Consider the following 27,891-nt stretch of genomic DNA (forward strand, 5'->3'; position numbering starts at 1 on the left):
AGTTGTTTTTTTAACCTGTGCTGAGTTCTGCTAATAAGATGAAATGAGGGGCAAGTTTGGGTCATTTATGGCTGATTTCAGTTCAGGTGGTCGAGCTGGTCGTCGGAGCTTCGTCTCGTCTCTTGCTCGAGTGTCTTTGAGCGAGACACTGAACGCAAAATGTCTCCAAACAGTTAGGCCAACATCTTGCATGGTAGTCAACAGCTGTGATTGTGTGAGTGAGAAAAAAAGGCTCAGTCATGCCCTCCGGCTGACATGCTCGCGAATACAGATGAAGCCTTCTTTCCGTACTGTGCTTTCATCTCGTCTGTATTCATGCTTGTTTTCTTAAAGCCGTAGTAGCAGTGTAGTCACCATTTCAAGCCAGTCCAGCAAAACACAGCGAAGAAGAACACTTTAGAAAAATGGAGGACACTCTTTTAGGAAAGGTTGTACGAGCTGGTGATGAATATAAACAGCAACATGAAAAGACAACTACAACAGAACAGCCGGGCCGGAGATCGGACGGGAACTGAATGTCAGTTGGACGGCAGCAAAGGAGAAGAGGAGGTCAGTGCGAGACAGCTCCCTCTAGTGGATGCATTTTACAAACACCTTCCCGAAGTGAAGGATGCTTGGGAGTATGCGGGTGGTGTCACGACAAAGACAACCCTGGGATTATCCTTGTCTAGGGCTTTCAGGCGTCTGCCGCCCATGGCATAACTGCTTGCGGCTGCTGATTAAGGTAAGGGGGACTGACCTTACCTGTTGCAGCCTTATTTCTACACCGTGACACGTCGCTCTCTGTACCAGCTCACTCTGCTCGGTTCCAACGCGTTCTCCTCCGTGTAGGATCTGAGGCCATGTGACAATAACTCAGACTTTATTTCAAAGAAAAACTGGAAACACACAGTCTCTTGTCCAAACTCCCACAAAGCATCTCACAGTCCCAAAGATTTGTCCTCCCTTGCACACCTGCCCACCTCAGCTAATCAAGATGGTAGCTCCCCAGCCTTTGGCCGTACGATCAGGCAGGAAGGCCCGCCCCCTTACTAGCTTGACAGTCATGCAATACAACCTACCAGGGACATTGTTGCTGTAACAGAAGTGACACTTATATCGTTTAGTTTCTTTTCTATTTTCGTACTCAAAGGAAGCATTAACCGTTCTTCAGCGGTAGGACTTTGCAAAAAAAAAGAAAGTTTTCAGATACATATGTGAAAAGACTAGAAGGCACATTTGAGGTATCATCACACAGATAAGCAATAAATCAGATAAATCAGTGATTTTTGTTGAACTGATTTTCTTTGAGGTTCTCGACTAACACTTAAAAGGTTTCTCTCCCGCAGCCGGTGGACACGCTGGCAGAGAGGGACTCAGGAGTGCTGCTGAGTGCCCAGACCATCACCTCCGAGACTATCAGCACCACCACCACCACCCAGATCACCAAGGTCTGTTCACTGCCCTAACAGCCCTTCCCCTGCCGGTCGATACCGATCAATACAGTAAATTACTGCCATGCGGTGACGGCGCCCTGCTTTCAATCACTCGTGCTGGTGTTATTGAACCTTCAGGACTCACTCTTTAAGTCTCCTCCAGGAGAGTGATTTAAAGCATTGCCCACTTCTTATTATTAAAGCCGCTGTTTGTTTATTACTGTTTTGATATTTGTTTTTACGTGAGTGTTGCGCCAAAAGCGCAAATCACATCACCATCCATGTCTCCCTGACATGAACAGAATCATAACGTTCGACCTGTGTTTTTCATCCCGTTGATCTCTGTGTCTTTAAAACTAAAACTTAAAATCACATCACTGAACTGTGTTTTTCATAAAGGGTTTTTCGGGGCCTTTTTATCTTTAGTGGACAGGACAGCTGAAGATAGACAGGAAGTGTTGGGAGGAGAGAGTGGAGGGATGACATGCAGCAAAGGGCCGAGGTCGGATTTGAACCCATGGCTCCTGTGATTAGGACTATAGCCTCAGTCGAGTGACATAATCGGCTATCAGCACCCAAACTGTGTGTTTAAGGGATTACCTTTAGGATAGGAAACCTCTATCAGGCAGGGCCGTCCTGTTGTAGTGAAATCAGTTCTCCTTTAAAATTCTGTCAGAGGGATGATAGAAAATCTATCTTTTTGTGTGTGTGTGTGTGTGTGTGGATGGTGAGCTTTTATTTGAGCTTGTGGGATGTCTCTCTCTTACAGACGGTGAAAGGAGGAATCTCCGAGACTCGCATCGAGAAGAGAATCGTGATCACCGGAGACACTGAGATCGACCACGACAAGGTGAGAGACACAAAACGATGAGCGGGAGTTTATAGCTGTGTTGTTTTCCTGAAAGCCTGCCAGAACAGAGACACTGTGGCGGCTCTTCTATTACTACAGACGCACCTGATAGGACAGGATGGAGTTATCTTAATGCTTAATTTGCCCCATGGAGACTCGCAGAAATAAATCTGTTGAAAGTCGTTTTAATTAAACTCATTAATCATGTTCTTGTAAACGTGTTTTTTGTCTTCAGGCTCTGGCTCAGGCTATCAAAGAGGCGAAGGAGCAGCACCCTGACATGTCTGTTACCAAAGTGGTGGTGCACCAGGAAACAGAGATCTCCCCCGAGTAAGACGACGGATCCTTTAAAGGTGAGTGCCCCCCCACCCCCACCCATCGTCTTCACCACTCATTCTCCACGAGACAATTCACAACAATGCGAAAAGAATACTTCCTCTACAATGAAAGGATCTCATGAAAAGGCCAAAAGTGCGGACGGAAAAGGATAGTATTATTTCGAAAATGCACAGAAGAAACTTGTGACAGCTAAACCGTCCCGTGACCCCCCCCAGGAGCCGACAGCACCAGCTGAGCTTCAATAAAAAAGGTTTTATCTCGTACATCTGACTTTGCCGATGTCTTGCCTTGATTTTACCCTGAATGCAGCGAGCCTGACTGAGAGCCTGACGTCAGACTCGTAGCTGCGCCCGGTCTTATCATGCACGTCCACGTGAACATTTGCAGAGTGGTGAGTGTTGCCAAGTCACACACTTCCATCCTGTCTGACTCCTCCTATCAAACTATCAACAGAAGATGCTGATAACACACAAAAAGAAATCAGAGCTGTACGGATATGAAAATAAGGAAACTCATGGAGATGCATGCTAAAAAAAAACATTCACATCGCAAAACTGAACAAATCTGAAGTCTTACGATCACATTATCAGGGTTTATTTTCTCAGTAGTATATTGCTGTTTTACTTTAAATGGATGATTGTGACACAGTGAGAGAGAGAAACAGGCCTCTGCTCAGCGTTTCTGTCTGACACATGCTGTAGTTAAGGGCAGAGCTCTTCTGTTTATTCATGCAGGGATAGCCTTCTCTTCGTCTTAATGCCTTTTCAATGATCATGATGATGTTCCTGCTTGGCAGCCCGGTGGTGTCCTTTCTCTTGCTGCCCACATAGTTGTGTTTGGGGGGGGGGGGGGCCGTGTTGTGAGGTGGGAGGTGTCTACATGGGCAGAGGCCGGGTCTGTTGAGGATGGCGGGGCAGTTTGGGCACGCGTAGTTTGTGCTGATTCCAAATACACGTTTCATTGCCTAATTTATTGTTGAGTTTGTTTTCACAATTTTTTTGCTTCATTGCACATCGTATATTTATTTTATTATCTGCTTGTGTTCAAAACGTTCTGCCATCGTTATTCCTGCAGTTGTGTTGACTCCGTCACATCCCCTCTGCCTTCCACACTGCCCCTACTGTTCATGTTTATACTGCATCCTGTGTAGTTAATTTAAGAAGATGTGCACAGCTGATGTGTTGAAAAGACACAGGGGACTTGAGATAGCTATCATGTTCACGTGAGCGCGTCGCAAGTATTCTTCGCTCTCCAGCCCGCAGTCTGTGCTGTGAATCACTCTGTGACTTCTCCCTGGGTCGTCTTTGACGGTTAAAGCAGCATGTCTGCCCTCTGGTTCTGATGTTTCCACTAAGAATCCCTACTTGATCTGCAGCTATTTACTCTGAGAAAGCGACAAAGCTCTGCGGGGCCAGATTTACTAATCCTATTCTCCAGATTTTTCACGCGTTCTGCCCCGAACACACGAGACGTATTTATCAAACAGACGCTGCAGGATGGAGTCAAAGTTAGTGAGTCATTCCCTGCAAGATAAGGCTTTCTCCCCATTGCATCAAACGCAAAGAGGACACACGTTAACAGAGGTGTATTTTCTATTCAGCAGGATTTGTGTTGCCTGTTGCATCACCTACTCCGCTTCCCACTATATTAATTATTACAAAAAAGGATCGCTGAGTCATGTTACAGAGACAATATTTTCAGGAACAGATTATCTCAGGTGTATTTTTATCAGCATGCCCACATTATCATTCACTTCTTTAAATGTGTTCCTAAACCGACAACAGTATTCAAATGCCTCCGTCACAGTCTTAAAACGCTTAATGTATCAGGGCTCCCAAACTTTTCACCTAGCGACCCCCAAACTAACGATGCAACAGACTGGGGACCCCCTCTGTCCCTGGAAGAGGTTAAAGGGATTAATGTGGCACACGGCAGCACGCACTAACAGGCCGATCCAAACACTGACCTCAGAACAACACTAAAGAATACAGCAGCCTTCAAATAATGAAACATATAGCACAACAGTTACCTACATTACAGTCATGTTACTACTATTTCACAATAATGGGTCAAATATGCAATTTAAATCATTTTTATTTGTTTTTGGAAGGCATGTCGTGTCCCCCCTCCCAGTGGGGTCTCGACCCCCGCTTTGGGAACCTCTGAGCTAGTGCATCAATCTATGCACGCCTTTAAAAACATATCAATTAGCTCACAAATCACGTTTATTTCACCAGGAATTGTTTCTTTCTTCATGGCTCTGAAGCGGCAGCTTACACAGCGGGTCATTCCGACTACAGACTGAAACTGTTTGGATTGTTGGATGTTTTATAGCTGTAATTTACAACCCCCTAAATTACAAATTACAACTGTGTGAGAGCGGTGGGGGAAAAGAACAGATCTTAAGAAGTGTGTCAGAGGACAGTGCAGTGATGTAACACTGGTCTTTGCTGATGGTGAAAAAAGCAGCTTCATGTCAAACATCTGGGCTGCAGGCTCAGGATTGTTAGATCAGCATTCCTTCTGTTATCGTTGTTAAAGAAGTTTTTATCAATCAATCAATCAATCATTAGTTGCATAGCGTCAGTTCATAACAAGTGTTATCTGGAGACCCTTTCCAAAAGAGCACATGGGATAATATGCAGGAAGGATTTCTCTTTTGTATTCCTCATGTTCCTGCTGTCCACACTTCCTTCGCGCTGAGGTGGAGGTCGGAGCAGGCAGTGCATGAATGAGGACGGCGGTGGTTGTGGGGACAACAGTCCGATGGTGGTGGGCAGCTTATTTCTTGCGGATAATACACAAGACACTGTATTATAAAAGAAAACCATAAAAACAACAGACTGTTTTTGGCACAAGAAGTTTTTAAAGGTTTTATCAAATAATTCCCCCGTACAGGTTTTATATACATACCCAGATTTATCCATGTAGTTCCTCCTCAGTCGTGACTTTGACTGTATATTAAAAAGGACAGCGCTCCTCCGTTTATAGAATTGAAGCCAGAATACCAGCGCTGATATATTGAACATTTTTGGAGACTTGGTTTATGTTGTGTCGGCTGAAGGAGTTAAACACATTGAAGTACACAGATGGAAGGAAATCAGTTTGCTGCTTGTTCACTTGTTTGTCCATTCGTTGGTATGTGATGTGAAACGTCAGCTGGAAGAATGTCAGATAGGAAGAAGCTGAGAGGAGGGACGTCGCTGCCCACTGTAGCGGAGTCTGACTTCTCCCCCACTGCTTTTATATACCGGGACAAGGAGAGTTGTCGGATTAAACGACCTAATCGAGGCTCCACTTAACTTAACTTAACTGAGCATGTGACCCTACACTGACTGAAGTCAGAAACACAAGAAGCATTTGTCACTCGCCCTTTTTTGAAACATATTCAGAGGGATCTTTGGAGGTTAATTTCTGGTAATTTCACCGTAGAGTTTGTATGAAAAAAAAAAAACCTTCTTGATGTTTTCTGTGTGATAAAAGATTTTTATCAAAGTCAGATGTGGAGCCATGAATCGGACGATGAAGTCATCATGGCTGTGGTCGCAAACTCTTTACTATTTACAAAGTCTTTGTAAATGTGTCTTTGATTTAGAAGAAGTTAAAGATAACAGGAAGACGTGACTAAAGGGGTAAAAGGAAATCGTCTGGATGAACCTTTGATATCAGAAGATATATCACTCAATTAAAACAATCAGAAAGATGTAAAGATGGAGGCCAAAAACAACCACATCAGTCTGTGAATATAATTGTGCTGCATCACTCACCATGCAATGTGTGTGTGTGTGTGTGTGTCTGTGTCTGTGTGTGTGTTTAAACATGAAACTGTGGGCTCTTTGAGTCGTGTTCATTACCTCTGCCCATGTGGTTTTCATTGTGCCCTGTTTACGTGATGTTAGAGGGTCCGGGCCCGAGTCTGGGGCTGTTTAGTCGTCTGACAGGGTGGTATGTAAACACAGCGACCCCACCTCCCAGCCTGCCTGTTTGACTGTGTGTATAAGCCCTCAGCGCTGTTTGGCAGGCAGGAAAGGTGTGAAATCAGCCAATACCTGAGGGCTTGATTTTTAAATCTGTGCCAGAGAATTCAACTGCAGGAAAGTACAGCTACATGCTGCATAGTTTCACGTATGTTAACCAGCAACATTATTATTCAGTACTGACACGGGCGAAGAATCAACTACATTCTTCATTTAGAAAATATGAGCAGCACATTCAGAAACACGTGCAAAACTCCAAAACAAATACAACAACGGAAAAATGCTTCAAATAAAAAAAACATGTTGCCAAAGGAGTAAAAACTGTATTTACATCAAATGTGCTGCAAATCCAATCATCAACAGAAGTCCTCCTGGCCTGTAGGGGGCACTCAGCATCACTTTTTTTGCGTGTGTGCCAGGATTTGCGGAAAGTTTTTCCGAATTTAAAACTTTTTGGTTGTTGACCCTTTGCTCTGTCGTTACTCTCTTCTTCTTATTAAGATATTATTGGTGACAGATGATGAGTCTGCATGGAAGTCATATTCTAAATTAACAGCTGTATACACTGTTCTGTTCCGAGACTAAAGCCGTTCACAAAAACTTGAGGCGCACTGCCTCTGAATCTTCCTACGTTCCTTGTTCACACATGCACCTCAAACCGGGAGACTTTACCTGTCTTTACTCTCCCTGACGTGACTTAAAAGGAATTAAAACCACTTCTATACGACCCTATAATGAGAATATTTGCTTTCATACCAATGCTACGTGTAGTTCAACTTGTTCACAACATCACCAAAAGAGTGGAGAAGAACAAACTGCTGAACAGAAAACACAGTGATGCAGAAAGAGATCACACCGGTCGTGTGCCTACAGTATTTGGTCGTGCACCGTTTGCAGCATATAAAGTCACCTCACACTCCCTCACATGCTCGCTGTTCGCTTTGAATTCTCCTGAATATTTCCTGCTGCGTTCTCACATCAGCCCACCCTGACTTCGTGCTGAATATTTGGGGAGGCAGGAGAAGTTCTGGGTAACGTCGGAGTAAAAAATGTGTCAGTTTGCGTTCACACATGCAGCTTGTATGCACGTGTGAAAACACTTGTTATTAACCTGCAGTGATGACAGAAGGTCATGAGCAAAAGAAACCCTGGTGTTTCCCCGTCTTAAATTCACAAACATGTGAGTTCATCAGAAGTTCAAATTGCCCCAGAAACAGCATGTTGAGCTGCATTCACTGTATTATAAAGTGTTATACTTTAGCCTGTTAGCACACTCATTAATGTTACTAGTAAGCCTGGGAGGTGAGTGAGTCAGGGTTAAATTAGGCAGAGGTTGGTGGAATTCATTAAAACGACTTTGTAGCTGAACAAATTAGCACACGGATGGTTTAATGAGCCGCCTACGCCCGCAGAAAAACTGTCCCTGCACATTAAATCATCGGGAAAACTTCCTTTGTGTGGTGAGAAACTTTTGAATTATGAAAAATCTGTAATAACAAGTTTACAGTTGGGAAAAAATATCTTTCTACATCCAGCTGTATCGCAAACATCTCTGTTCTTCTTCTGGGAGAGGCGCGTCAGCAAACCATTCCAGCCTGTGAGACAAAGCTGAGGGCTCTAAAGGTCCCATGAACCGCTCCGTTTAGCCGGCACGTTCAATCAACTTCAATGTGTTTACATCAGAGTGAAGCCTGAGACTCCTGACCGCTACATCTGTAATGTTCAGTAAAGTTTGAAGTCTTTCTCACAATCGTCAGGATACAATCTAAATGTCTGAGACTCCTCCAGTTCGACGCGGTGTCGTTAAAACATTTTACTGCTCTCGCTCTATAAACAGCCGCAGACTCTTACAGATTTATTGATGGCTTTGAAGTTGCAGCGACGGATCTATTTTTACCACTGTCGCTTTTATTTGAGTGTTTTAGCCTCGTATCGTAAGTTCACGACTACAGTTCAGCTCAAAGCCAGGAGGATGTTCGTATTTCAAATCAATGCATTTCGTAATTCAACACTTCTCCCATCGTTCTTATTAGAGAGGCGAGCAGGAGAGTAACATGTCCATCAAAACAGCTGCAAGCTCTCAGTGCAGGACCGTCATCAGTCAAAGAGTTTGTACAAGAAGACAGGCCATCTTTAGGAGAAGCTTGCAAACTGTCAACCTCATGACATCAGGGCGATTGCAGGAAGAACTGGTCGAAGAAGGAAAAAATTGCTGAGTGTGAATCTCTCTGATTGGCAGTTGGGAGGTTTCATTTCTCTCCAGCTCTCCTCTCAGGTTCAGTAAAGACCCTTGAGCATGTCGCTGTAGTATCCATGCTTTCACCCATTAGTGCGGTTTCTCCTTATTTGTCTCCTCAACCTCTTCTTTTTTTTTTTCCACTAAAAGACCAAGGACTGACAACGCCAGCGCCATTTTCACCTTTTTATCAGACATTATTCTTCATTAGTAGCTACCTATAATACGAGTGGTGACCGACAGCGGTGTGAAAATGGTTTTCTCGTACCGCCCCCTGCTGGCATGGACAGTTATTTCCTCTCACTGCAGAACCTACGTGGTGGTTGGCCGCCGGCTGTAGTCTTTGTGGTGTGTTCAAGTGCAACTAGTTCTTTGCCATCTGCTTGGCGTGTCAGGGCCTTTAGACGTAATATTTCTGCTGCAGCTACATCCTCATAATGTTCTTACCTCTTTTTATCTTTTTAATCAACTGTTTCTCCTTCTGTGTTCAAATGAGTTTCTTTCTGAAGTGAGGACACTTTGCTGCCCACTAACGATGACTTCTCACTTTTCTGTTTTTCCCACCTTCCTCTCTCGCTCTCCTCCTCAGACGTCTCAGCTTCACCTCTCTCCCTCCTTTCTTGTATCTCCATCATGCCATTTTTCCAGCAGCCCCCTCACCTCCCCGTATCACACCTGACTGCACTGCCTCTACCTGAACCCACCAGACCGCATCAGAGGGAACCAGCTTCTACCATAAACTATGAACGTAACCCCTCAGGAGAAGGAGACGGACCCTACCAGTACTCCCCACAATCCCCTCGTGTTCCAGTTACTGCCAAAAGATCAACGCTGGACTGACAGAAGAAGAAAAAAATCTTTTATAAATGAGAAAAAAAAATGAAATAAAGTACAGCATTTGTGGATTTAATCCTCTCCAATTTGTCTGGAGATTTTAAAGAAATTTTCAAGGGCATTTGGTCTTTTAATCTTGAGATTACTGGTACTTTATTTTTCTACAGCTTTTCTTACCATCTGAATTGGTGACCGATAACTTTTTAAGCGAGTGTTTCAAACAGCATCGACAAAGGGATTGTGGGTGATTTTTTTTGTGGCGTCGGAACTCAAGGATCCCTCTCAAATTCTAGCGTGAGTTTGGTGTCATTTCTTGTACAGTAAATATTTTATTTTCCCTCTCAATGTGAAAAAATATTTTTTCAATTTATGTATAAAAAAAAGATTGATTTTATGGAGCCCTTCACCTTCCTCAGAGTTGAGGTTTTTGTTGTGCAATCTTTCCATCTTTTGGTTGTTTTAGTTGTTCTCGTTGTTGTCGTAGTGCTCGTGCCAATAGACCGGGGTTTTCTGAGGACCGGGGAGACAACCGTTTACTGAAGCCATTCTTTATTTATTCCCTCCTTTGTGTTCTTTTTGTGTGTTTTAGATCAGCGCAGTTCTTTGTAACATCAGGATTTTATATCGAGGGCACTAAGCATGACATCGTCAGCATTTCTTCATGTGTTTCACATTTCTACTTTTCTACACAATGGGCAGTGTGTACTCGTGCAGAGAGAGGAAACTCAAGCATGACGGAGCTTAAAGGTCACATATTATATGACTAATGTGTCCCTAGTCTGTCTACAAACCCCCCAATGATGAGTAAAGTCCATCCTCTCCGTCTGTAGCCTGCTCCACTTTTCAGAAAATGTGTGCTCAAACAGGCCGTTTGGAGATTTTCCCTTCATGACATCACAAAGGGCAGTAACCCCTCCCCCAGACTTAATGTGGACAGTCTAAAAACCGTTCAAGCGCCTGAGAGGTTAATAAAGACATATTTTCAGGGACTGTAAGTCTCAAATTCAAAGGTAATAGGTTGTGTAAGAGGCTTTCAATACATCAAAAACAAGTGCACAATGTCCTCCAGGGCCCTGACAGCAAAGTGTATTAATATACGAGGCAGGTACACCCTGATTATCTTCCAACTATTACTTTAACTTGGTCAGTATAAAGAGAAGTTTAGGAGGCCACAGTCATCCTCCTCCAGTTGTACACACTGCCCATTACCATCAGACTCATGGTTAGAACAGCTCATGTAGTTTATATTTGTCTATTTTCAAACAGGAAGCTTTTTTAGAACACACTCTTCTGTACAGTCCTCCAACATGTTGTAATTCCTTCACTGTGCTGTCGTCCCCCTTTTCTCGTTGGAAACAAGCAAAGTTCTTTCTTTATTGTGAACCCTCACTTTTCCACCACAGAGAGACATGTAATAAAAGAACACCATGCACAGAATAAACTCGAATGTAGAAATTGTATTCTATCTTTCTCCGTGTCTGTTGTCTTTTTCGACTGACTGCTCTCATCTTGGTCTCAGTACCTCAATGGTGGAGTTGATGGCGCAGGAGTAAATGGGTTGGAGGGATTGAAATGATATTAAGAGTCCAAAGTTTAGAACTGAAGAAGCCTTTTGGACGAGAGGTAAAATGTCTTCAGGATCTTCAACCACTCCAGTTTCCTTTGGATCAAGCTTTGAATTTACCATGACCTGGATGACTAAAAAGAGACGAATGGGCGGAGGAGACTCCACTCCTGCCACTGAGTAGCCTAGCTCTTATAAGCGACCAACATGGAGGAGAAAGAGAAAGATGCGAGCGAGGGCGAATTACTTCCAAAAAAAGGGCACATAACGCAGGGCTCGACATTATAACTGTCCCGCTGGCCCAGATGAATGATTGACAGAGTGCTGATTGCACATTCAGCTGGCGACTTCACTGCTGTCACTGCGCTCGCTACACTTGAATTGTACACAGATTTTAGCGCAGGTTTTCTCTACTAAAAAACACGTTTGGTAAAACGGTTTTAAAACCATCAGATCCCAACAAAAGTCGAGCTTGAATCAGCATTCAAAGGAAAAAAATCAGCGGAAGAGTCGAGAGTGACGGCAGGGCGTGACGAAAACAGAACAGAGAAAAGTTTCAGCCACAATGACAGACAGCTGGAGGAGCTGGAACACGCTGCAGCTAAATTTCCTCTTAAAGTTAAAGACTAGATCATGGTAAAGATAAAAGTTATTCACAAAGCATCTTAGCCCTTAAGAGAGCTCCTAAAGTAAAGATCTAAGGATGAAGAGTTTCTCACAGAGAAGAAAGAAGGAGAGAAAGATGATCATAACAATTCCAGCTCTGTCACAGCCTCATATTAATATCAGATTAAGCAGACTCTTACAGTTACCAGCATGGTGAATAAACATGAGCAAATTAATATGAGAAAAATACCAAATATTTTTATAATTAGAGCTAAATTGACTAAATAAAAATTGTTATTTACTTTTGCATCAGAATGGTTCAAGAGTAAATTGGTGACTGGTATTCTTAGAATCAAAAGTTTGTGGGCCAGCGGTTACAAGGGTCGGGCCAGTGATCTTTTTGTTTTATACAGTGAAGATTCAGTTTTATAGGCTACATTTATAAACTTTAATCCGTTAAATATCGAGTCATATCGAATATCGACATTAGGCAAAAAAATATTGTGATATCAAATTTAGGCCATATCGCCCAGCACTACGATACGTGTAAATCTGTTCTGAATAATAACAGCAGGGATGTTCACTCAGCTTTTTGCTCGTCACTATCCGTCTCTGTTTCTTCTTAGCTTCATCCGTCCCCTTAGCCTCAGCCGTTGTATCAAACGGTACAGAGACGAGCTAACTGGCTAAACTTTTAAATACTGCAGTAAACAGGTGAACGCGCCGCGCTGTGGACATGAGAGAGATACCATCCTCCCTGTTGAAAGTCTTTTTTTGGGGGGCTTTTTGTGCCTTTATTTGAGGGACAGGACAGTGGATAGAGTCAGAAATCCGGGAGAGGGAGAGAGAGTGGGGAATGACATGCAGGAAATGAGCAACAGGCCGGATTCAAACCTGGGCCGCCCACTTGGAAGACCATGGCCTCCATACATGGGGCGCTCGCACTGACCACTGCGCCTCCAGCCTCTGTTGAACTATAATCAATTAACCTTTGAAACGACTGTTATAAGGTGGAAAAGTTACATATAGTTGCTTTTAGTGATTTGTTTCCCAGCTTAGTGCCATTGTCAGCTCTTTATCTTCATGGTTTAACCCCTATTTGTTTGTATATAAAATGTATTCATATTCATTTGACAAGCATAAATAATGAGTACACTGACTTCACATTTCTCCCACCACCTCGTTGGGATTTAACACACGTGGAAAGACTAACTGCGGGGGGCTTTGAGAGAGGAGAAAACACGAGGACATCCTTCAGTTAAGTATGCATGACCGATAGCAGAGATCATCTTTTCATCTTTCATTAGAGTCTCATTACACACTCGTCAGGAGGAAGACGAGCGAGCACCGCTGAGCCTCCTCATTCCTCCTCTTGTACAGTCCGCCCTCACGCAAAGGAAAGCCAATAATGTCACAATAACACAAAAAACACATCACACAATGTCATCCTAAATATGAAAAAAAGCTGATTCGACGTTATTGATTATATTTATAGGATAATTTATGATTCTACGATTCATTTATCAGTTTTATCCAAAGCGATGAACATGAGAGTAATTACAACACAAGCGAGGATCTGGAGAGGTGGAAACAACGTCAGGAAGTGCAAACAAACAGACACAGGTGCTGACAGGAAGTGACCAGAGGGAGAGCACTTTTTTAAATGAATATGTTGTCATCAACAATAACATCTACAGCTGCTCTTGAGAGTTCTAAACAGCATCAAAACCATCATCATTTTGGAAGAACTTAATCTGCAAAGCTCCTCACAGAGTGTTTTATGAAAGACGACAACAGCTAAGGAAACTGAACAAACAATTCAAAAGACGTGAGGTATAACGTTGAGAAGCTTAAATCAACACAGCCGCCATCACAGATATAAAATCAGAGATAAATATGGAAGCCCTAAAAGTATGTGCATCCAAACAGTTTATTTTCTCAATTTCCACGTGAAACAAATATTTATTGTTTATAATCCTCCTGACCTCCAGAGTTATGAAAGCGCTTAACGGAAGAATGTGCAACATTTTACTCATATATATATCAAATATTAAAGTAGCAGATTTAGGGGGGTTGGAAGTGGTCACTCGAGGAGAGCGGAGGCTTCAGTATGATGGAGGCATCGCAAAAAGTCACATTCTTAAACTTACCTCATTAGTGTGGCGGCCAATTGCAGCATTGCATGTCTTGGTCTGTCCAATCACAGTGAACGGCTTGTTGTTCTTTCTAGAGCAACCACAAAAATGTTCCTGTTATGACGAGAGGACGTGAAGATCGAAATATTTCAGTAATATGGTATTAGAATAATCCTGTTTGATTTTTTATCTAGGAGACTTGTTGAGAAAAAAGATTCTGTTATGATACTTTCAGCATTAACTCATCAACAATAAGGCCTTTAAATTAAGCTTCGTCTAGCACTGTGGATTCATGGAGCGCCTCAGAAAGTAAAGCTCTTTCATAACTCAGAACTGTTGACTCTCTGTGACAGCCAATGAGCTTTATGAAATGAACGTATCGAGCGCAGGAGAATGTAACGGTGAGTTATGAACTTTTATTTCACCTCGGTGTGTTGATTCCCTTCAGGCTGAGCTGCAGATGAACCGATGATTATTTGAGGAATAAGACATTTTTATTGATCATTTCTGCAGATCTGATTTGTGTGGTTTAGTTTTGAGATATGCAAAGAAGTCGCTACTCTCGAACTTGCAGATCAGCCCCACCGTGTCCTGTTATGTCTTGGCTCCGTGCGAAGCCGAGCTCCTGTTCATCAGTCTGCACACACGGCTTCAAATTCATAGTCAGTGAAGAAAATTATTATTATTTATTAAAGCAGCTGGTGCTCCATATGCGAGTCCGTCCAGCCATGAAATAATTGGCCCAGGATGATCATTTATAAATTAGCCTTCTCAGGCTGCATCCTCCACACTGTTGCTTTCAAAGCTCGGCTTGTTTTTTAACTCCAGGTACAGTTTCTCTTATAGCCACCAGAACACGGTGCATTGCACATTTTCATTTTTAATTTGGTGGGTGTGTTTAAGGTTTTTATTCTCACAGAGCACCATTCTCACTGGATGATGAAACCTGTCGACTACTGTCCCTCTGACCTTCCTTTTAGTGCCACAGGAAACCGTGGGACCATTTTGCTACCTGAAGAGTCTTTGATTTGTCCTTTTCTTTTGCCCAAAGTTTTAATTCTCAGAATATAAAAAAAACGGTTGGACAGCTGTTAAAAAAGAGGTCCTATTGAATGCTCAGTATAATGCTTTATTGAATTATGTTTGAATTAATCAGAAATGTCATAAAATTACAAAGAAAGTGACACTTCGTCAGGATCACTGGAGATGTTGCTTCAGTCATCCATCACTTCAAGGCTCCTGGCACAGATGAAAGCAGCCTTGATACTGCAGCTGATGTCGTTGATAGGTTGGCCCACTGTAATAAAACACAACACAAAGACTTTTAAAGCTACACTCTGTGCCACGTACATGTTTGATCCAAGGGCTAATCAAAAAAATATGCAATGTTATTTTCTCTTCTTAATAAGTGTTCTAATTGTTTGTTATCTTTTGTCAAAATCACAATCGGACTCAAAAAGGCAGATTGTACCTGTGTGGCGCAATTCCATGCAGCCTTCCTTTCCCCCGTAGTTGTTTGGCTCACCGGGGCCCCAGGCTTGGAAGTCAAACTTTGAGCCATCGCTGTTCAACCAACAATTGTTCTGAAAGAAAGAAAGAAAGAAAGAAACGGATGTAAGAAGTGCATCCAAATGAGACACCACATCGTCTTGACAAATGTCAAAAGAGGACATTCTGCTCAGGTCTGTGTGAGAGCTGCAGGTGTGACGGCAGTGTTAGTCGAAGAATGACCGTCAGCGACCGTTCTTCCACCTTGACGATCTATATGAAAATAGATATTTGAAAATAAAAAACTCTTACGACTCGTACATTTTGTTTTCATTCATGAGGCGACCCGAGCGATGTGTAACGTTAACTTTGAAGGAGGACTGAAGGCTGGTGTTGTTAGCAATGCTAACGTTAGCTACGCTCAGCAAACCTATTTGACAGGGCCTTAAGGTGTGAATGCTCCCTAAGACCAAATTCAACACTCTGCAGTCACACACAGGGTACAGGATTGAAAAATGTTCAATTCTTGGACATCTTGTAGCTAAGCATATCTCTTTATTGTAGCTACAGTAATCACTCACCTGGACTGAATCGTGGCTTCCAAGCCAAGTCGCTGTTCTGGCACCTGTTGCACTCAGCACAACATTTCTGACAAAATCGGCATCTTCAGGGGTATGGAGTGAAAACAGATTCCCTCCTTGCTCAACACAATGAGACTAACATGGGCAAACATAGTAAGAAGCAATTCAAATATAATACTGTAGGATTACAATGAATGGATAAAGGGGGACATGGAACTGATAAGGTCAGTGTGGGGCTACTGTAAACCGTTCTTAGTACCTCAGCTTCACACCAGGTCTTTTTGTCGTTGAAGAACATGTAACAGCGTTCTCCGTGCTTAGCCCAACCATCAGGGCAGGCCTTACAGCATCCTCCTACAACACAAAGATCATGTTAGACACCTTAAAAATAAATAACCCTTTGGTTTTAAACACATAGCATCTACACATCTGCTGTTGGTCTACGGCTGTAGGTTGCTTGCTGAATCTCTAAAGGCCCTGACACACCAAGCAGATGGTAAAGAACTAGTTGTGACGAAGGCCGCCTGTGGCACCAAAAAGTTGCACTTGAACACACCGCAAAGACTACAGCCGACCGCCAATCACCATGTACATTCTGTGCATGCGTGAGGGGCAGCGGTAGCTATGATACGAGAAGACCATTTTCACACCGCTGTCGCGCACCACTCATATTATAGGTAGCCTACTAATGGAGAATAATGGCTGATAAAAAAGATGAAAATAGCGCTGGTGTTGTCAGCCCTTGGTCTTTAAGTGGAAAAAGAAAAGAAGAGGCGGAGGAGACAAATAAGGAGAAACCGCACTAATGGGTGCATGAATACTACAGCGACATGCTCAAGGGGCTTTCCTGAAACTGTGTCGAGAGCTGGAGAGAAATGAAACCTCCGAACAGCCAATCAGAGAGATTCCTCTCACCGACTGCCAACGTTTATTCAACATGGCCGACGGAGCTGGACACACCGCAAAGACTACGGCTACGACCGCTCACCGACGGTCCAACTAGAATTGACGGCCGATGATCTCCTTGGTGTGTCGGGGCTTTTATCTGTCTCGTAGTTTGATAGTTTTATTTGTCCTCATCTTTCTTAAGTTCCCCTTCTCTCTACACTGCCAATAACAAGAGCTAAATCAATCAAAGAGTGTTCTGTTCATTTGTGTTGAGTTGATGTATTGAGTTCATGGGTGCAGAGTTTAGTGCACGCTGTGGATCTAGTTGTGGCAACTAAAGTTCCTCGAAGGCTGACCCTCAGCTGATATCGGAAATCATCTGAACGTAACGGTAGTGATCAAAATCATTGGACCGCGTTTTTTAGTTTTTTACTTCTGTCTGCATTAATGCTTCAAACATCATAAAGAAGATTATCCTGCTGAACAAAACGCCGACGCATCAGAAACATTTGCCAAAGAGCTTATTTTCTGCAATGATCCAAAATCCAATACAAAAATCCCATAGGCGAATTCTCGATAGACCTCATGGCGATGCTACATTTGGTTTGTTCTCCATTGCTATATAAGTTTAAAATTCTGTTGTTGTGACTAAACTCTTGTCTGTTTTCCTCGTGGCTCCTTGGGTTTATCTCCGATGTTTGACAGACTTTTCTGGACATTTAACTCATCGAGGTTTGACTGCAGACTGAAAGTTACTGTATTTAAAGCATTTGCCTCCACCATCAAACAAGAAAGAAGCACCAACCTTTTTTGGCACATCTAGCCTGTGAATGAAAAGAAGACGATATTAAATTTATTAATGCTCATGCATCAGCACTTTGGGGCTTTTAAGAAACAATATTTAATCGCCAGTAGATATGAATAATGTCAGTCATGAATACTCTCGTCATAGATTTAACCATTTATTGCACTTATGGTTTGTACAGTTGTATTTGGCGGTATTGGTTCCGCTCTCACCAGAACCTGAATGTGCATGTAATGACACTGAAATAACAAGCAAACAATTCATCCTAGAGTATAAAATGTGCTGACTGAAACTGGTGGAGGTCAGGGTGGTGGAGAGAGAATTTCACAGCAGTGTATAGCAGCAGAGTGGATGTGATGCAGGAAAGTGAGAGGCAGAATGGTTTAAATAGACCGCCTTGTTGTCAGAGCGTAATAGTGATTGGTTGCTTTGGGGCAGTTCTCAGATCAGCTGATAGCAGCTTGCCGGAGGGCTACCGTATTCTGCCTTCACAAAAAAGATGTTACTGGACACCGACCCTGTGTTGCAACCTACCCCCGGAAGTTGTGCAACACATTTATTTGACATCTACCCGCAAGGTCTCTTGTATTCTTGTAGAGGTCAAAAGTAGGATCAATTTATAGTAAACAAATGTGGGTACTTTGTATAAAAGTTTGAGAAATTGAGCCTTTTGAGTTACAGGTGTCGAAGCAGAAAGCGTTACAACCACACCCGGTCAGTTGTTAGAAGATCCATCTTAGTGTTGACATTTTTATATAGTCAGAGATCAAATCTAAAGTGAGGATAGAGATTAGAATTTACCACCTCCACCAATGTCGGACACGTGTAGTTTCATTTCGCAGTAACCTCAGCACACAGCATAGCTCACAGTGAGGCATCAGGATAAGATCACACTTACATCTGCTCCCATCAGCAGTCCACCGCTCAGGCCAAGGAGCACAATGAGTTGAAGAGTGAATCCCATCTGTGTGAAGATCAGACGTTGTAAAAAAGCTGAATTAACGCTCATAAATTGTACTTCACTTCTTCTTCATGTACTTCTGTGTTACAAATGACTTTTTTTCTAGTTGTTCTTTTAGAAAACGACTTTTAAATGTGGGGTGGACGAAGGAGAGTGCAGCAGTTGTTCATTCAAGTTCACAGGTCAGCAAACAGTAACATTTCTCAAACCCTTAAGGCGACTCATAGAGATGTAAAAGGTAGGTCAATGTCTCCTACAGACAGAGAGCAGAGGAGCTAAAAGTGTATCCGTGTACCTTAGACAGTTTCCCTGCAAACGTAGAGCTGGAGAATATTTGTGAGCCGTGGTTGATTACAGTCTTGTTGTTGATGTCGTCTGCCTTACTAATTACAGTGAAGAGCAAATGAAACCTACAGTAAACTATCTTAAAAGTCAAGAATGAAAACTTTACCTTGTTCCGATGATCAGACGAGGTTGGATTTGCAGACAGCAGGTTTTCATCTTGGAGGGAAGCTCTTCTTTTTGTACCTTCTCCACATTCGGTCAGGTTCAGAAATTTGCATACCACGTATAGGACAATATTGATATTGCAATTAACTTTGTTGAGTTGGACTTTTCCTGGGAGTTTTGCACAATAATGAGCTCAATTATCTTAATCAAAAGTAACTGATAGATGTAAACTGATCGATGAGAAGCACAATACTCTCACCTGTCCAAATATCTTTTTTAATTTGCACAGTCAACAATTCAAACCGGATCATGTTGGGAGCATATTTATGTTTGTCTTAAAGTTAAATGAATGCTCTGCAAACACCATTAGTAAGATCTTGTCATGATGGCGTTATTACTCTAAATGGCTGAGTGACACTTATAATTATGACCTCATCAGGTGACTCAGTCATATGCATTGCTAAAAGATGCATTCAGTCCAATACACAGCAATGAAATGACCTTCAACCTTAAGAACGTTTCAATTAACTTTTTTGCTTTGTCATTGTGGCCCGAATCCCTGGTGTTTGCTGCAGTAAAATTGTATGACCTCATTAATGCCACTGAATTAACTTCAACAATAAATGACATCCTGATCACAGGTGTTACAATATGTTTTTGTAACGGTACTGGAAAAAACAAAGTTAAGGACCCAAGTGCAGAACTAAAAACTATATTTCTTAAAGAAAAGGCCAAAAGGGGGAACCAGGAGTCAGCTGGACCGCCAAGGGGGAAACAGGAGTCAGCCAGACCGCTGATGGACAACCAGGATTGTGATTGTGTGGGTGTGGTCTAAATTGTAAAAAGCACTTTGAGTAGTCAGAAGACTAGAAAAGAACTTTACAAGGTCAAGTCCTTTTACAAAGTCTAATTTTTTTGGGATGGTTCTAAAGATAATTTTCTCAGAGTTTCCTGTGTTTTGAGTTGTGTTTAGAGTGATCCCATCTGAACGCCGTGAAGCACAATGGATACGCTTGAAGACGACGTAGAATTAAGATTAACTTAATTGTCCCAGTGGGAAATTTTTACTTGGACTTCACAGAGCTCTGATGCAGTTACAAAAAATAACAAAATACATTCATTCGTCGGTAAAACATGTCAGTTTAATAATCATTAAATTCCATACAAGTGAATTACTAAAACCATAAATATGTAATAGTTATGAAAAGTGATAACAGTGCAGGTACATCTACACATCTTCACACACACACTCACCACCTCATACATGCACATGTACAGTATACACACATTACAGCTTAGGTACTGTTGAGGGCTTTGATGGACAAGGGAACAAAGGTATTTCTGAAATGGTTGTTTCTCCCTCAGGGGAACCCTGTATCGTCGGCCTGAGGGGAGGAGCTGGTACTCAGGGTGAAGAATATGAGATGGGTCTGAGATAATTTTTTGTGCCTGTCTGATTATGGTTTGTTGAAAGATGTCTTGGAGGCTGGGGTGTTGATGAACTCCCATGGCTGTCTTTGTGAGTCTGTTGATTTGGGCCTTTGACTGAACGGTCAAATTTCCAAACCATGCAGAGATACCATATCGTAGGAGGCTCTCTACTACTGCATGGTAGAAGAGAAGCTGCACTTCCCGGGACACACCAAAGGTCCTGAGTCTTCTCAGAAAGTGAAGCCTCTGTTGCACTCTGGAGCAGACAGCTTCCACCTGGGACTTCCACACTAGTTTAATGTCTGTGTGGATGCCGAGATATTTGTAGGACTCTACTTGTGTTATGGTGTGATCATGGATGACCACTGGTGAGTGGTCGCCAAGAGACCGAGGGTCGAACACCATCTCATTTGTTTTTTTTGTGTTGAGGAGGAGATGGTGTTCGTCACACCACTGCACAAAGTTGCTGATTGTTGATGTATATATGTGAATGTCCGAGTCTGTTTGCATAAGGCCCAGGATGGCCATGTCATCGGAAAATTTAACAACATGTACGTTTCCACTGTTGCTGGTACACTGATTTGTGTAGAGAGTGAACAGCACTGGTGAGCTAATACACCCCTGGGGCGCTCCGGTGCTGATGGTTGTGAGCTCTGACACAGTTCTGTTCACTCTGAATTGCTGGGTGCGGTTTGTGAGAAATGAATGATACCATTTAATGATGAATGGATTGACCCTAAGCTGATTTAGTGTGTTAAGTAGAATGTGAGGCTGCAAGGTGTTAAACGCTGAACTAAAATCAACAAACAGTAATCTAGCGTAGGCCTTGGGATTCTCCAGATGTTTGGTGACCATGTGCACTAAGCTATTGATAGCATCATCAGTACCTCTATGCTGTCTGTATGCAAATTGGTATGGGTCTAGCTGTGGGCCTACCTCCGACTTCAGCCTGCTCACCATAAGTTTTTCCATACATTTCATTACAACAGGAGTTAAAGCCACTGGTCTAAAATCATTACAGTCTTTAGGACATGGAATTTGTGGGATAGGTGTGATGACTGCCTTTTTCCACATTGCTGGTACAGTGTTTGTATCTACTGACCTGTGAAAGATGGGACACCAAGCAGGTGTTAGTTCCTCTGCACACATCTTTAATAAGAACGCAGAAATGCCGTCTTGTTGACAGTGACACTTTTAAAAACATTTTCCACATCCTTGGGGTCAATTAAAATCCTATCTGCCCCAACAGTGGGAATGTTCTCCAAAACACTACTACACTCTGCTGAGAAATCTTGTTTATCAAACCTCTTGAAGAAAATGTTCAGTTCATTTGCTGTGGATAATTCATCCCCAAAATATAAATATTTTTTAGTGGATTTCATGTTGGTCATAGTTTTCACAGAGTCCCATAATTTCCTGTTGTTCATGTTTTGTAGATTATCCTCCAGTGTTGCCCTGTGTTGTTGTTTTGCCTCTCTCAGTCTTTAAGTTTCAGGGTTTAAGTCTGATTGTACTGCTCTTAGTTGTAGATGGTCCTTATTCTTGAATGCAAGTTTTTTCCTGTTGATACAGTCTCTTACCTCCTTTGTGATGTAAGGTTTACTGTTAGGGTAAACTTTTATTGTCTTTTTAGGGATCACAGAATCAATGCAGAAATGAATGTAGTCTGTGGTGACTTCTGTAACACAGTCTACATCATTCTCCTCAGAAAAAGTGTCCCATTCTGTGCATAAGAAGCAGCCTTTCAGTGTGTCAATACTCTCTTCAGTCCATACATTGACAGATTTAACAAGAGGCTTGCTGCTCTTAAGAGCTGTTTTGTAAATGGGGATCAGATGGATAGTGTTGTGGTCAGAATTTGCCAGAGGGGGTTTTGCGGAAGCTGAATATGCACCCTTGATATATCCATAACATTTGTCCAATGTTTTTCTCTTCCTGGTGTCGCATTTTATATATTGTTCAAAACCTGGGAGCGCAGTGTTCAGATTACAGTGGTTAAAATCTCCCATAATAAAGATGGGGGCGTTTGGTGTGCGTTGAAGCTGCTCTTGTACACAGTCTGCCACTTGAGAAGCTGCCCTGGATGCGTTACCATCAGGGGGAATATAAACTGAACATATCAGAATATTTCCAAACTCCCGGGGCAGATAGAAAGGTCTTAGGCTAACACACAGTAGTTCAACGTCCTTGTTGCAGACAGTTCCCCGAACTGTGTACTGCCTGCACCACTTGTCATTGACATACACACAGAGCCCGCCTCCTTTGCTCTTCCCGGAGTCCTCAGTTCTGTCAGCGCGGATATGGCTGAAACCTTCAATTTCGACCAAAGGCTCTGGTACATCTGATGTTAGCCACGTTTCAGTAATAGTCATTATGCAGGATTATGCAGTATTCAAAGCAGGCTTTTGACAGTAGTCGGAGCTCAGTACTTAATGTTGACTGCACATTTTAAATGTAACATCAGTGTTTGTATTGTAGGTGGTGATACTTATTAAGTAACACTGGCATGTCCTGTGATGTTTATTCAAGGAGGATCAAAGTAAACAAACCACTGGAGCGTCGAAAACGGGCTCAGAAAAGTTTGTGTGGGTTGAGGTGGACCAGGAAGGGCAACCTCTCCCAAAAAGGAGTAGAACTGGGGAGAAACCCATTGTATAGCATACAGGGATGTGAGCTATACTAGCGAATACTAACTGGTGCATGTACAGTAAAATGTGCAGTCAACATTAAGTACTGAGCTCCATCTGTGTTTTCAGTCACGCTCACAAGTCTCTGATGAACTTCAGTCAACGCAAAATATCTCAAAGACAGTCTGTTGGATTTGTTAAAAATTCTGTTAAAAAAAGAGGTCCAATTGAATGCTCAATATAATGCTTTATTGAATTATGTTTGAATGAATCAGAAACGTCATAGAATGGCGATGAAGTGACACTGCATCAGGATCACTGGAGATGTTGCTTCAGTCATCCTTCACTTCAAGGCTCCTGGCACACATGTAAGCACTCTTGATATGGCAGGGGGCGTCGTTGATAGGTTGGCCCTCTGTAATAAAACACAACACAAAGACTTAAAGCTACACTCTGTGCCACGTCCATGTTTGATCCAAGGGTTAACCAAAGAAATATGCAATGCTATTTTCTTTTCTTAATTAGGGTTTGGAGAGTTTGTTAAATTCAAAAAAGGATTTCTCAAAAATCACAAACAGACTCATAAAGGGAGATTGTACCCATGTTGTGCATTTGCATGCAGCCTTCCTTTCCCCCGTAGTTGTTTGGCTCACCGGGGCCCCAGCCATCAAAGTCAAACTTTGAGCCATCGCTGTTCAACCAACAACCGTTCTGAAAGAAAGAAAGAAAGATAGAAAGAAAGAGACAGAAATAAACTGATGCAAGAAGTGCATCCAAATGAGACACCACATCGACATGACAAATGTCAAAAGAGTACATTCTGCTCGGGTCTGTGTGAGAGCTGCAGGTGTGACGGCAGTGTTAGTCAAAGAATGACCGTCAGCGACCGTTCTTCCACCTTGACGTTGACAAGCTAAAAATAGATCTTTGAAAATAAAAAATCTTACAACGCTCATTCATGCGGCGTCACTTCCCTTGCTTGGGTCGCATTCTCCCCTCCAACAAACCGATTGGACACCGTTTTCAAAGGACCGATGTTCGCTTCTTTGGGCCGCACCATCTTGTAGCTAAGCTAAGCATATCTCCTTATTGTAGCTACAGTAATCACTCACCTGGACTTTATCGTGGCTTCCAAGCCAAGTCTTTGTTCTGGCACCTGTTGCACTCAGCACAACATTTCTGACGAGCTCGGCTTCTTCAGGGGTATGGAGTGAAAACAGATTCCCTCCTTGTTCAACACAATGAGACTAACATGGGCAAACATAGTAAGAAGCAATTCAAATATAATACTGTAGGATTACAATGAATGGATAAAGGGGGACATGGAACTGATAAGGTCAGTGTGGGGCTACTGTAAACCGTTCTTAGTACCTCAGCTTCACACCAGGTCTTTTTGTCGTTGAAGAACAAGTAACAGCGTTCTCCATGCTTAGCCCAACCATCAGGGCAGGCCTTACAGCATCCTCCTACAACACAAAGATCATGTTAGACACCTTAAAAATAAATAACCCTTTGGTTTTAAACACACAGCATCTACACATCTGCTGTTGGTCTACGGCTGAAGGTCGCTTGCTGAATCTCTTATCTGTCTCGTAGTTTGATAGTTTTATTTTTCCTTGTCCCCCGCTCGTGTTTTCCCGTCTGCTTAATTGCCGGCTCATTAGTTTTACATGCTCTCCAGCCTCAACTCTCCTACCCAAACACCTGTCTTACATTTCCTCCTCAGCTCCCCTGTATAAAGTCAGCCAGTCTTCATTTTGTGTTTGCCTTCGTGTGTTTTTAGTTTGGAGTTTCATTCAACACTCGTATGTTTTCCTCGTGGCTCCTTGGGTTTATCTCCGAAGTTTGTCAGACTTTTCTGGACATTTTACTCGTCTGAGGTTTGGCTGCAGACTGAAAGTTATGGATACTGTATTTAAAGAATTTGCCTCCACCATAGAACAAGAAAGAAGCACCAACCTTTTTTGGTGCATTTTGCCTGTGAATGAAAAGAAGACGATATTAAACTTAATGCATCAGCGCTTTGGGGCTTTTTAAGAAATAATATTTAATTCACAGTTGATATTGATAAAAATTGGACTCCTGCCGAGGCCCACTGAGTAAGTTTGACTCTGTTGCTATAGCAACTCTCAAGACTAATGAACGTTTTTTGTCAAGTGTTTGTTTCCCTGAAGACTTTTCCAATAAATTATGATTGTTGACTGATTCAATATTTATTTAACCTTTATTTTACCAGGCAAGAATTATCTTATAAAGTTTGATAAAAAAGTATAAAACGTAACTGTTATACACACACTCTCACTCACACACACACAAATAGAAAATAAACCTGCATGTTCAGTACACAGGGACGCTGTAGTAGCACTTGATTTGCTTGGGTCGTGCCTTTTTTTTGTCCTTATTAGTGATGTGAAAAGCAGTTCTTTTCAGTGTACTGAATCAGTAGAATCAGTTCAGTAAAGTGATTCGTTCAAAAGATTCGTTCACCGAATCGTTCAGTACTTCTCTGCAGCTCTGCCTGTGAATCAAAATTGAATAAGCTGAAACACGGCCGAACGTTTAGTTCTGCTCGCGATCGTACTGAGAACAGCCGGTGGTGAATAACAAGCCAATGAGCTGAGAATTTAGTTGGATAAAGCTACAGTTTGCAAACTGAAATCTGCTAAAACAATCACATTTATTTTCCCTGACCGTTCTGTTCAGTACGTTCAGTACGCAAATCACTCACTGACTGTCTGACTGAGAGGAAGAGAGAGACTTGGAGGCGGAGCTTTCGTTCAGTTCCTTCAATGAACGACAGCTCCGCTCTTCCTCTCAGTTCGTTCAGTGATTCACGTCGAAGCTCTCGTTCAGTTCGTTCAGTGAACGTGAACGAGTGAGACTGAGAGTCACCAGCCTCAGTCTCACACACACACACACACACACACAATGTACTGACTGAAACACGATCATTAGTGGATGTTAAAACAGTGAGGTTTATTAAGTGAGTGAAATTAAGTTGGATATAAAAGCCGTTTGTAAACTGACAGCAGCTATAAAAAGCACAAACATTTTCGCGACACCTAAATGTTAAATAATATATTTTCTACTTCCTCAATTTTGGAGACATGAGAGGGAGAAGTAGGGGCGGGCTTTAGCGACACGGAGCTCCCGACCGACTCCGTCCTGTTTGTTCAGTCAGTACGTGTCACTGACATGAAAGGGAGAGGGAGGGCGGGCTTTGAGCGACTCTTACGGTCTAGAGAGAGATACGAGAGACGGGAGAGAGGAGAGAGAGTTGAGAAATGAACGACTCTTTTCAGTAAGTGATTCAGTTCAGTTCGTTCACCCAGATGATTCGTTCGTTTGGAACGAATCGTTCATGACCTACACATCACTAGTCATTATACAAAACAAATGCAGTTCAGCGCTTTCAGGCTCTCCATGTCATCTGTTTTTTTTCTCACTGCGCTCTCAGTGTAAAAGTTGTTCCTTTTCATTCAACACTGCGGTGCTCGTCAATGTCACTTCTCCCTCATCGAAATAAGGAAGACTAAGTGTGCACACCAGAAGCTGCTCCAATTAACATTTAATTGAAATGATCACCACATGTGACATTTTCACATCAGACAAGTCCCTCAACAACCAATTAATCAACAAGAACTTCAGATAACAACTTTTTCAACAACAATGGTGGAGGGGAAACAAGTCCCAATCGTTTTTTTTAAGGCAACAAGTTCCAGATCTGGATCTGCTGCTAAAGCAAGGATAGGATTTAAAGTGTTTTTTTTTTTTGTGTCATTTCCTCCAATTAAAGCAAAATCTAAAGTGAGGATAGAGATTAGAATTTACCACCTCCACCACTGTCAGACACTTGTAGTTTAATTTCGCAGTAACCTCAGCACACAGCATAGCTCACAGTGAGGCATCAGGATGAGATCACACTTACATCTGCTCCCATCAGCAGTCCGCCGCTCAGGCCAAGGAGCACAATGAGTTGAAGAGTGAATCCCATCTGTGTGAAGATCAGACGTTGTAAAAAAGCTGAATTAATGCTCAGCAAATCAAGCCTATAGTAAACTATCTTAAAAAACGCTCTTATAAAAGTCAAGAATGAAAACTTTACCTTGTTCCGATGATCAGACGAGGTTGGATTTGCAGACAGCAGGTTTTCATCTCGGAGGCAAGCCCCTCTTTTTGTACCTTCTCCACATTCGGTCGGGTTCAGAAATTTGCATACAACGTATAGGACAATATTGATATTGCAATTAAATTTGACTTATCAGAGTTGAGTTGGACTTTTCCTGGGAGTTTTGCACAATAGTGAGCTTAAGTATCTTAATCAAAAGTAACTGATAGATGAGAAGAAGACTCCCACCTGTCCATCATCAGCGCTATTTTTAAAGTTTTGATCTTTCCTTAATCCTCTACTTGTGTGCAGCGTCTTAATTTTTTCCAAAGTATTTTTTTTATTTGCACAGTCAACAATTCAAACCGGATCATGCTGGTGGCGTGTTTAAGTTTGTCTTTAAGTTAAATGAACGCTCTGCAAACACCATTAGTACCATCTTGTCATGATGACGTTATTACTCTACTCATTTATAATCATCACCTCATCAGGTGACTCAGTCATATGCATCGCTGAAAGATGCATTGAGTCCAATACACAGCCATGAAATTACCATCAACCTTAAGAACGTGTCAAGTAACTTTTTCACATGGAGA

The 27,891-nt window shown here is 42.3% G+C and overlaps 3 protein-coding genes across 9 annotated transcripts in view; 1 reads left to right on the forward strand and 2 right to left on the reverse strand.

Annotated features, from left to right (window-relative positions):
- The window catches only part of epb41a (erythrocyte membrane protein band 4.1a), a 48,802-nt gene extending 37,686 nt beyond the window's left edge, over positions 1–11,116 (forward strand). For 6 of the 7 annotated variants that reach the window (XM_065947969.1, XM_065947973.1, XM_065947972.1 and 3 more), the window contains 4 exons: positions 1,314–1,430; positions 2,185–2,265; positions 2,501–2,618; positions 9,407–11,116. In XM_065947969.1, coding sequence (XP_065804041.1) covers positions 1,314–1,430; positions 2,185–2,265; positions 2,501–2,599 — 297 coding nt within the window. In that variant the 3' untranslated portion in view covers positions 2,600–2,618; positions 9,407–11,116. The remainder of the gene's footprint in view (positions 1–1,313; positions 1,431–2,184; positions 2,266–2,500; positions 2,619–9,406) is intronic. The other variant, XM_065947970.1, reaches the window with a different exon arrangement.
- A 3,948-nt stretch (positions 11,117–15,064) lies between these two features.
- On the reverse strand, positions 15,065–19,215 carry LOC109998930 (galactose-specific lectin nattectin). Its single transcript, XM_020653866.2, has 7 exons — positions 19,131–19,215; positions 18,617–18,682; positions 17,719–17,737; positions 16,285–16,379; positions 16,026–16,160; positions 15,428–15,539; positions 15,065–15,253 (listed from the first exon to the last, which is right to left on the reverse strand). Exons 2-7 carry the CDS (start codon positions 18,680–18,682, stop codon positions 15,171–15,173), a joined length of 510 nt encoding a protein of 169 aa, XP_020509522.1. The 5' UTR covers positions 19,131–19,215; the 3' UTR covers positions 15,065–15,170.
- A 4,199-nt stretch (positions 19,216–23,414) lies between these two features.
- LOC136177098 (galactose-specific lectin nattectin-like) lies at positions 23,415–27,359 on the reverse strand. The gene is made up of 7 exons (XM_065948190.1): positions 27,293–27,359; positions 27,116–27,181; positions 25,147–25,165; positions 24,559–24,653; positions 24,300–24,434; positions 23,787–23,898; positions 23,415–23,602 (listed from the first exon to the last, which is right to left on the reverse strand). Exons 2-7 carry the CDS (start codon positions 27,179–27,181, stop codon positions 23,520–23,522), a joined length of 510 nt encoding a protein of 169 aa, XP_065804262.1. The 5' UTR covers positions 27,293–27,359; the 3' UTR covers positions 23,415–23,519.
- Between the last annotated feature and the right edge of the window lie 532 nt (positions 27,360–27,891).

The sequence above is a fragment of the Labrus bergylta genome, chromosome 19 (genome assembly GCF_963930695.1).
Source record: "Labrus bergylta chromosome 19, fLabBer1.1, whole genome shotgun sequence".
Lineage (NCBI taxonomy): Eukaryota > Metazoa > Chordata > Actinopteri > Labriformes > Labridae > Labrus > Labrus bergylta.